General features: G+C 39.4%; 1 protein-coding gene across 2 annotated transcripts in view; it reads left to right on the forward strand.

Moving 5' to 3' along the window:
- man1a2 (mannosidase, alpha, class 1A, member 2) overlaps positions 1-11,264 on the forward strand; it is a 145,776-nt gene that overhangs the window by 92,991 nt on the left and 41,521 nt on the right. For both annotated transcript variants that reach the window (XM_017722152.1, XM_017722153.1), the window contains one exon: positions 8,551-8,669. In XM_017722152.1, the coding sequence (XP_017577641.1) occupies positions 8,551-8,669 (119 nt within the window). The remainder of the gene's footprint in view (positions 1-8,550; positions 8,670-11,264) is intronic.

Below are 11,264 nucleotides of genomic sequence, written 5' to 3' on the forward strand. Positions count from 1 at the left end.
GTGCCCAAAAATCTTAATTTCGTCGTTCATGTGCACCTCTCTAATAATTACAGTATTTTTGAAATGACTTGATGTAGATGAGGGTGGGAAATATGACAGTATTTTTTGTTAGTGTGATAAATTACAGCACCATCAGTCACAATATGCTTGTCTGAGTATATTGTGCATACTTTCAGAACTTGCAACACTTCCTGACTCCATTTTTCATTACAAAGAGAGTAGAAATGGTCCTGTTTAATTTGGTTTAGTGCAGCTCAATATGTGAATATGTTGAATGCAAATCATTGGATTTGATAGCATTTGTGGCAGGACTTTGTCTCTTCCAGTTTATCAGATGTCAGAAAAAATAATATTGTAGCACATTATGCATCCTGAAAACAAGTTGACGTATCGTGACCTTGCATTTCTGGTAAATTGTCCCCTTTGTGCATTCCTTATTAGATCATGAAAGTATCTTCAAAACACCTCCACAGCGATGACCAGAGTTTGGGGTGTGTGTGGAGTGTTAAATAGCCCCAGGTCTTTTGGTCCTGTCCTGTTGTATGGGTGTGTGTGTGAGAGGAGTCCTGTCCCTCAGCATTGCTGCTCTGGTAATTCATCAAAGTGCTGAAGCTCAGTAAATATTAATCAGCCACTTAACAGTAACTGACAGCAAGCTCAGCATACAGCAAACACCACACACATCACACACTCGCATCACACTGCCAGCACGGAAAGAGAAAGCGAGGAATGAGTGTTTTTGATGTGTTTTGATATCATTTGTATTTGATAATATACGCTAGACTCAAGTAACTGTTTTTTTTTAATCTCCTTGTAGGATTAATTATGGAGGATGCTGAGACTATCTAGGCTGTTTGGCAGATGAAGGCTGTTCTCCGTTCTGTCCAGAGAGAACGAGTTCCTCCCTCAGATGTACCTGAGAGAGTAGATGTGAGAATGGATGTTAGCTGGAGTGTGAAAAGCAGAAATAAATGCTTATGTGCCACACTTCCATTTCTGATATTCAAAATTAATATTCATGCACTGTACATAAGAAATTCACATCCCCTCTTTCTTTTATTCCCAGTTTTCTCCCCATCTCTTTTTTTTTTCATCTTTCTCCTTCACAATAAATTGCACATCTAGTTGCTTTTTCTCTCTCACTCACTCACACACATCCATCTCCGTTTCTGGTCTTACACTCCACTGATTTTGGAATTCTCTCTTGAATAGATAATTAATGGCTCAGGCTGTATTAAATAGCCTCCAAGTAGATGGAGGGAAGTACGGCTGAAATTTTATTGCAGAGTCAATTTATGTGGGCCCCAATAAGTGGACAGAATATGAGAGTGCATAACTACTGGAGAAGAATGGCCATGATGTAGAGTTAACTGGAGTCGTGGAATTATGTATAGACTATAATGAATTTTGACTGCACTGTTTTTTTTTTCCCCTCCTTTTTCCATTGCATGTTCTTCGTGCTACTTTGACTGATATATTTTTTTTTTTTTTCTCGCCCAAGTGCTTTTTAAAGTTTCTTTGTGGAAACGTAGTACGTGACCTTAAAGTGTTATCATCTAATATCCTGAGTGTCCATGGCATTGAAGCTTGAAATTAATGTTGGATTTTCATTTCAAGGCCATCAGAGAAGTTAACTGGCTTGGCGAAAAAGTGAACCTTGTCTGTCCACAGCCCTCATGATGTCCAAGATGTAATCACCCAAAACGCATGCATTTTAAAGAGCTTTGCTCTGTATTCACATTCTCTGACAGCTTCACATTCTCTGGAGGAGTATGATAACCTTTCATCATTGGCTCCATAGATTTTGTGTGTGACTACGCACTCACTGACCATTCCTGTGAGATACCATCATGTGTTGCCCAGTGCCTCTGACCATGACGTTTTACATTTTGGCCTCTAAAAATGCAGTTTATGGCCTGAAGGGACACATTTCTTAGAGATTTTTTTTGGGTTTTTACTTTTATCATCTTTTATCAATGAAAAGAATAGTTGAATTTGCACAGATACTCAATTAACCATTAATTCTGTATAATAATAATAATAATAACATTATTATTATCATTAATTATTAATGATTATTAATAATTAATTATAATAATTAATATTGGCTCTGTCTAAAAGACAGGAGGCTGAGCTGGAGCTGGCAGAGATGAAGATGCTGAGATTATCGTTGGGAGTGACAAGGATGGACAAGATTAGAAATGAGCAGATCAGAGGGACAGTGAAGGTGGAGCAGTTTGGAGATAAAGCCAGAGAGGCCAGGTTGAGATGGTTTGGACATGTGTTGAGGAGGAATAGTGGATATATTGGTCAAAGAATGTTGGAGATGGAGCTGCCGAGTAGAAGGAGAAGAGGTAGACCTCAGAAAAGGTTTATGGATGTAGTGAAGGTGGACATGGAGATGGTTGGTGTGAAAGGTGAGGAGGCAATGGATGGAGGGAGATGATCCGCTGTGGCGACCCCTAAAGGGAGCAACTGAAAGAAGACTCAATTAACCATTAATAACAAAACAGCTACTTTTCACTTTCCTGCACAGAATCCAGTGTGTTGTGTCAGACACAGAACTAACTGCATCCAATAAGATTTTGTCAGAATTCAACAACTGCAGTGTTAATATTACCATTGTGATAGTTAATGAAGGCAAGTGACAACTTTTCTCTAGAACTCATACACATTTCCTTGTAGCCTGTTGTTATGACTGTGTTATTAAAGTATGGCGTCACTACCAGTGGCAGTGCTGACAGTAAAAAATAATTTGTCAACAATGATTAAAGATTTTCAGTCTGACTGACTGTAGTGAAAAAGAGAATCCCTTCACATCACTCTCTGGGTTGTCTGGTACAGTTTAAATGCAACACCAGACTAGTTTTTGCTTCTGAAGCGTGTATTTGTTAATTATTAATACAGTCAATATGATAAACAAGTTTCTATAATTCTGGCCACAGGTTTTTAATTTTATATGTTCACTGCTATTAAATATGCTGTATAAACCAACAGGAAATGTTTGTTTGTTGTAAAACAAACACGACGAAGTTCCATTTCCAGTAGGTTGTTGTAGCTGCACTATGATGCTATATGTTGCAATGGACTAAGTTCTGCAGGAAATAAGAAAAAAACTTTGCTCCTTAGTGTCATGCTCAGTAGTTCAGTGCATGGATACAGAGAGCAATCATCTGATGCCACAACAAAATTGGCAATTACTACTTACTACTAGAGAGAGTTTGTCTATTTTTAATAAATAAAATTTTAATAAGAAAGCATTTAATGTGTTTTCTAAAACATATTTTGTTAGTATTGAGCATGTACACCCACTAGAGGGCGGTTTAAATTCTTCCAGAGGTGTGAGTTTTGTCAGACTGATATGCTGCAGATATGCCACAGATAATTCACCTTTTTCCCCCCATCAGTGAACATAAAGGAATGGCTAGTCTGTTGGCCTTAGCCTTAGTCTGGCATAGACACCAGAGCATTTGCTAATTTTCTTTCCTCTTGTACCACCTGAGAAGCTGCCTGACTCGGTCATCTGCATCAAACGGTGCAACAGTTGGGGTCTTGTCTGTGCAACACGCTATAGACCAGCTGGTACTGAAGTATGAATAACTAATCATTTCCAAACTCCAGCAAGTCTGGTGGTCAGAGGCATGAGTGTTTGGGACGCATATATGAAACAAATGGTGATGAATTTGACGAAGCTGAAGTTGGTGGACTCTCTTTCACATTAACTGGTGTAGCACGTACATTCAGGTGCCTGTGCATGTGCCAGAATGTAAGTGCTCTGCGATTTAAAGTGAAAAACTCAAATTGCTGCTGATTTAAATTGCCAACTTCAGTCTTGTAGAGATTCATACATTCAGTGAAATAACATTTAGCACTGTTTTTGCCAGGCCTACAGGGATGGTGTTGGAAAGCAGTAACATGAGTTTATCTGTGTATTGGTCAGTTTTGTTTTTACTATTTTGCACTATAAAAATGTCATTTACTGTACAAAATATTGCCCGGATCAATAAACCACTGTTAACCTACAAAAAAAGGTTTAATTACGCATCTAAAATGTATTTATTTATTCATTTATTTACACAATAATTAAATATAAATTTTTATTACACAGTGAAAATCTTTGGCTGTACCACCCATTACACCTTATGTAGGCTTACGTTTCTTAACAGACATGGTTTCCCTTTAATTTTATCCACAAGATTTAATGGCTTGATGGCCTGAGTGGCCTTTACAAATTTCTTGATATTTCATGTTCAGAGCTCTTTTTTTTTCCTCTCAATCTTCACTTTACTCAGAGGTCCAGTGCTTGTGCCTTTTACCCCAGAGCTAATTTGAGGGAAATGGTACTGAAGATGTGTTAATCTGGAAGAGCCCTGTGTAATTCATGGAACACAAATTGGACATCTTAAGCACTCCTTCATAAAAATGCTACAAACAAAGAGAGCCACCAGACAATTAGCACCCCTGGTTTTAGTTCAAAGCCCACATGATATAGACTCTATTGGGGCTGATGTTTTAATTGCCTGCCTTTTTTGCCTCCTTTCTCTGTGTAATGTAGGCAAAGATGTTTGAGCTTTTGTACTCTTGTAAGAAAACGGCTTTTTTTTTTTCCTTTAAAGCTGTTATTCCAGAGATGATCAAGGACACTTTTATCTCATTTGTACTAGAATGAACTCGTTCCTAACTCGAATTATTCTTACAGTTTTTTTTTCCAGTCTATCAGACAGTAGCTCACATATACGAGCTAGTTGGATGATGAGCTCAGAGGCCGTTCCTCCCAGCTTCCAGAAAGGCTTAGTGGCTGCTAGTCAGTTTGGCCACAATTACGGTGGCCACTCTTGCGCTATTAATGGAGGGAACTCTCATTAATCTCAGCCTAAAAGATGGCAGAGAGAGCGAGACCACTGACTAATAGCTTGGCTGGCCAATGCAGCTCTGTAGCATTCCTGTTTTTCACATTAATACATGGACACAAAATTGCCATACCTAACACGCAACATGTTCACAAGACCAACTCATCTAACCTCTTGTTTTCTGTTTTTTGCGTTTTGCCTAAGCTGACCATTTATGAGCCAGTGTAGAAAATGAAGTCTGAATAATGCAATCATCACACTGGTTGCCATGTGTGCATTCGTATTAGAACAGCCGGAAAGCTGTCATTTAATGAAACTGGCAGAGGTAGGGCTGGCAGGGGGTGTTGGTAGTGGGGGTGGGAGCAGGCCGCACATGGAGAGAGGCTGGAGCAGCGACTGTTGTTGTTGTTGTTGTTCCCCATATAACCTTGTTGAATCTAATTTGTTCATACACGCAGTGTTTGGCCTCTATAATGTTAGCCTGTGTAAATGCCAGTCAAGATTAATTTGGTATGATTGGCTTGATTTGTAGGATATTGAGTGGCAGAGATGGAACAGAAGTGCACTCAAGACATGGAAAAGGCTGGAGCAGGAGAGGAAGGTGAAGTCATCGAGTGTGCAGAGTTGGACTGTGGGAGACAGGGGAGCAGGCCAGAGCTGGGGGAATGGATACACTTGAAAGAAATGGAGTGAGCGATGGATGAAACAGATGTTGGGGGATGAAATGGAAATTAAACTCTAGATTCAAAACATTTAGTCAGGATGATACTGGATCAGATGACAAAAGATTGAGTGAATGAGAATAAAAAGTGGAATATAGTAGTGTGCAGAAGTCAGAGACCACCCTTCATTTGTTTAATATCCTGCCCACTCTGCCATTGGGTTAATTATTTTTTCTGTTCCAGTGAAAAACAAGCAGAACAAATGTTTAACAGAAAATCATTCAGGCGGTTCAGTTAAGAATAATATTAGTTTTCAGTGGGGTGTTTTTGCAGCTTTCACTTTTTCAGACTTGCATTCTCTCTTTCAGAGAAATCTGCAGGGGTAATTTTCCACATCTTAGAAGTTGGTTGCACTTTTTGCTTTGCGCGAGCCAAGTAATCCCAGACACATTCAATGATGTTGAAACCTCTGGGGTGGCTGATCCATTGTTTGGAGAATATCAGCAGCTACTTTGTGTGCTTTGCCAATGTGCTACTTTTTTGTGTTTTTTTTTTTTTCTTCAGTAATGACTCTTTAACAGCAACACATCCTTTCAGACAGTGTAAGGTCTGATGAACAGTACTTTGTGTTCATCCTTGAGGGATGGGAGAAAAGCAAGTTTCGCTCTTGTTCACTCAGTTTTGCTGCTGAAGCAGGTCTTGCACTGTTAGGAGTTTTGTCTAGCTTTTAATCACCATTATTGTGCAGGTTCTTGTATTTTATTTTATTTTTTTAGGTGCACTTATGACATTTGTTGTGAAATTATGTACCAACAGTTATTCATCTTTACGTGACCTGATAAATGTTCAAACTGCTCTATATTTAATGCTCTGTTCTGATTGGTTGCCTTGTGTTCAAACTACCACTTTAAGCCCAGAAAGCTTTTTGTATAAACACTCCTTATAAGTTTAGCGTGAATGGATGGAGCTAAACTGCTATAGGCTGAATAGGACTATATGTGTAAATGGTTTGTTTCAATGACGTCATAGAAACTGTGAGTTCAAAATGGGCTATTTTTGCAGCTTAGTTTTCACATATTGAGGAGTAAAAAGTACAATTTGAAACTATAACTGTTTTTATACCACATCAAAGTCTTGTATTTTTAAATATTTTTAGGACATTTTTGCAGCATATCGGCCTTTTACTAGCCCGCTTTGATTAAATGAATGCAGAGTGATCTCTGCCTTTTGCACAGTACTGTAAATAAGTTGACAGTAATGACAGTAAAGAAAAAGTGCTTGGATTGAAGATTGGATTGCAGAGTTGCATGTGGATTTTTTTTTCTCTTGAGTGCTAGGCTCAGGTACAGTATGGACACAGTGGAACTGAGAGGCTGAAGGTTGCTGGGTATTTTTAGAGTGATTTAGAGCTTCTGTCAATAATGATAATAACACTGCAGTTCCTGCATAACATGACTAAGAGCGTCCTGCCACACTGCAGCTTTCAACAGCTGACTCTGCTGTGCGTTGTAGCAGCATGAATTTCATCTGGCCTCTGTTTGGACTGGAACTGTTACCCTATTACCCTATGGAAAAAGGATCCAGATGTATTTGAGCAGGCAGTACACTTGTATATTAAATGCTTCACAGTAAAATTGCTGATCCTTACATATCCAAGTGAATACAGTCACGGTTTATGAGCAGCAGAGCTCTTCCCCTTAACTCTGCATGCCATGTTCTGATCTAAGACCTTTTATGTATATACTTTGTCCTGTGCATCTACCAGCATGTGTGAATGTCCCATTCTCTATTTGCTGGTCTGAAAAATAGTCTGAGATGTGGGTCTTTTGTGGGTATCTGAGAGAGAGGGAGTATGATACAGCTGTCACAGTAATGAAGACCAGTGTCTCAGTAATGTTCTTTTTGCCTTACTGAAGGTGAGTGGTTATTAGGGAGTGAAGCACAGCCACTGACTCACAGCATCCACAGTTAGTAATTGGCAAGGCACAGTGAGCAGTACCTGCATTTTGGGACTGTTTCACAAGAGGCAGTGGTTACAGCTTTGTGTACCACTGTAGCCCCACCACTGATCGCTGCTAGAGCTACAAGATATGGACAAAATGTGTTGTAAATACTTTGCTGCATATTGCAATTGAGAGTTGCTTTGCAATGTTTTCAAAATAAATTGTTGAATCAGAAATGTCACATGGTTGAACGCTGTCAATATTTTAACCAGTACTTTTTACTGAATTGGATGAATACATTGATTCATCAAATGAAAGAAAGCACTCACCTGGAGCTGTGATTGGCCAAGACACTCCAGCAATGTAAAGCACTGTGACTGGTAGAGAGCTCATTTGTCTCTTGCTGTTTTTAGTGAGCAAAGGCCAAGATACAAATACAATTATTTGAATACAAATTAAAGGGCTCATAAAATTGGAAAACCTGAAATGTTCTGTTTTTTAAAGAGTTGTAAATGGTTAGCTCTGAGTCTGTGTTTACATTTTGCCATTTAATGTGGTAACATGCAGTATGCAGTATACAATCAACGGTGGCAGTGTATGTTTATTAAATGTGGAAAAAGGAAGGAGGATGCTCTGTCCTCCCTATTTTTAAAATTTTTTTTATAATACTGAAAAAAAATCAACGTCTGGTTTATTCCACCACTGCAGTCGAATGGCGAAATTGGGATAATTGAACTTTTGACAGAATGTTACGCTGACCATTGCGGTATGCTGCTGTTTCCACTACCAATGGCAGTATTTACTGTCGCTGCTGTATTGAAAGCAAAAGAATATCCAGTTTACTGCTGACCACCTACTACCAACATGTAGGTGCAGCATGATGGATGAAGAGAGGTTGAAAAATGGTCACATCATAATTAAATACAGCTTTTTTGGTTCCCCTACCAATTTCTTAAAGCACAAGGAAAAAATACATAGGTTTTCTCTCTCCCTCAGGGAGAATGTATGTCCAGATAGATTCTTCAGTTTGACACTGAGTGTTGGTTAGTTTCTATGGTACATACTGATACATCTGTCTGTGTTCTGTCCCTGCAGGTAATTCCCAAATGGGGGCCACGATAGTAGATGCCTTGGACACTCTTTACATAATGGGACTGCATGATGAATTTAAAGATGGTCAAGAGTGGATTGAGCAGAACCTGGACTTCAGTGTGGTGAGTGGTCAAATAGGGATGTGTACAATTTTTAAGGTTGAATAATCTGTGTCTGGTGTCAGGTCATTATTGATTGTTTAGTGTGTGCCAGCAAGCTAGAAAAACCGGCCTGGTTCAAACCTCCCACAAGTAGTGCAAGGCTGTGCTTGAAGGAGAGACCAGGAGAGAGAACAGTGGAAGGAGATGCTTGGAAATGACAGGATTTTACTCATAGCTCATTTACTGAACCAATAAAGCATCAGCTTCTCTCGGTTTTTATTTCAGTGTAAAAAAATGTAAAATTTCTGTTTTGGGCTCACATTTCTAAGAGAGATGCTTCTGTCTTGTTTCACATTGGTAAACACTGGTGTGCTGTGGTTAAGAAGCAACTAGCTGACTCATGAGTTGACAGCCTGTTTCCATTTTATGCATTGCTGTTCTCCAATAACGTAACAAGCTGGTCTGAAACTTGTGCAGGAGCTGAAAATGCTGTAGTTGTGCGTTATGTTCGAGTATGTTGGCATTCCATGGACTTACGTGTGGTAAGAGAGCAATGCATATGACACATGGTGGTTTCCAGGAGACAGCACTAGCTCCATGGAAACAATGTAGATGGGTAGAGCTCTACCTACCACTCTGAAGACAAGCCTTGAATGAACAGACAGGCTGAGGTTGAACAGAAAACGCTAAGCAAAATAGCAGTTAGAGAATAGAGCTGTCCCAGAGAGAGGCCCCAGGGACCCCTCTATCCACCACTCACTATCAATATGGGACTGCCATTAAAGACACTTCTCCCTGTCCACGCTCTGTCTGTCTCCCTCTGTCTGCATCAGTCTTCTTTTTCTCTCCTTCATCTGATATGGTAGAATGTGCTCGTTCCTTTATGGCTCTCCTTTTTTTCCCCATTTCAGAGTCTTTATGCCTTCTTTTGTCTGTCACCTCTGTCCTTTTCTTCCTTTTTGTTTAGCTTTTTCTCGCTTTGTTTTCTTCAGACCTGTAGGTCTTCCCCATTCATTTTTCCTTCAGAATGCCAAATAAGCCTAGTTATATCTCTCTCTCTCTCTCTATCACTCATTGTCTCTCTTTTTTCTGTCTTGCGCTCTCTCTCTCTCTCTCTCTCTCTCTCTCTCTCTCTCTCTCTCTCTCTCTCTCTCTCTCTCTCTCTCCCTTTTCATTCGTGTTGTTTTTCTTTATTACTCTCTCTCTCTGTCTCTCTTGCTCAGATTCTTTCTTTTTTTTTGTTGATATTTTCTTTCTTGCTCTTTCTTTTTGTCTGTCTTTTTTCTCTCGTTCTTTACTGTATTTTCTTTCTTGCTCTGTTTTTTTTTCATTATTTCTCTTTCTCTTACTTTATTTTACTCTCTTTATTACTGTTACGCTGTAGAAGGTTCTATATCAGAATGATAAAATCACAGTCATTTCAATCCACAGTATTGCTCATAGAATAAGTTTCTATGCAGATGATGTGCTACTATTTCTCCAAGCTCCCACTTCATCAATAAAGGAGACCATTAAACTGATTAATAGTTTCTCACATATATCAGATTACACTGTTGGAACAAATCAACAGCATTACCAATAGGTGACTGGAACTGGAATGCTGCTCTCCAAAATTACCCTTTACAAATTACCACAGGAAGTATTGCATATCTAAGTATAAAAGTAACCACCAAGCTTTCAGAGTTATTCCACCTTAATTTTCCACCCCCCATTACTAATAAATATAAACCACATCAACAGCTCTAAGAAAGTCTTATCAAAGTTGTGTGCTCTAATAGGTATTTTAAATTCAACCATATCAATACCAACTAATACAGGGGAAAAGGATTTAGATATTAGCACGGATACACAATTCTGGACACACATCTGTAAAAATATCTTCATTATGAGTAAAAACAAACATCCATTTAATATAATATAAAATTATTCATAGGAGACATATACACTGCTGAAAAAAATAAAGGGAACACTCAAATAACACATCCTAGATCTGAATGAATGAAATATTCTCATTGAATACTTTGTTCTGTACAAAGTTGAATGTGCTGACAACAAAATCACACAAAAATCATCAATGGAAATCAAATTTATTAACCAGTGGAGGCCTGGATTTGGAGTCACACACAAAATGAAAGTGGAAAAACACACTACAGGCTGATCCAACTTTGATGTGATGTCCTTAAAACAAGTCAAAATGAGGCTCAGTATTGTGTGTGGCCTCCACGTGCCTGTATGACCTCCCTACAACACCTGGGCATGCTCCTGATGAGGTGGCAGATGGTCTCCTGAGGGTTCTCCTCCCAGACCTGGACAAAAGCATCCGCCAACTCCTGGACAGTCTGTGGTGCAACGTGGCGTTGGTGGATGGAGCGAGACATGATGTCCCAGATGTGCTCAATCGGATTCAGGTCTGGAGAACGGGCGGGCCAGTCCATAGCTTCAATGCCTTTATCTTGCAGGAACTGCTGACACACTCCAACCACATGAGGTCTAGCATTGTCCTGCATTAGGAGGAACCCAGGGCCAACCACACCAGCATATGGTCTCACAAGGGGTCTGAGGATCTCATCTCAGTACCTAATGGCAGTCAGGCTACCTCTGATGAGCACATGGAGG

The sequence above is a fragment of the Pygocentrus nattereri genome, chromosome 6 (assembly GCF_015220715.1).
Source record: "Pygocentrus nattereri isolate fPygNat1 chromosome 6, fPygNat1.pri, whole genome shotgun sequence".
Classification (NCBI taxonomy): Eukaryota; Metazoa; Chordata; class Actinopteri; order Characiformes; family Serrasalmidae; genus Pygocentrus; species Pygocentrus nattereri.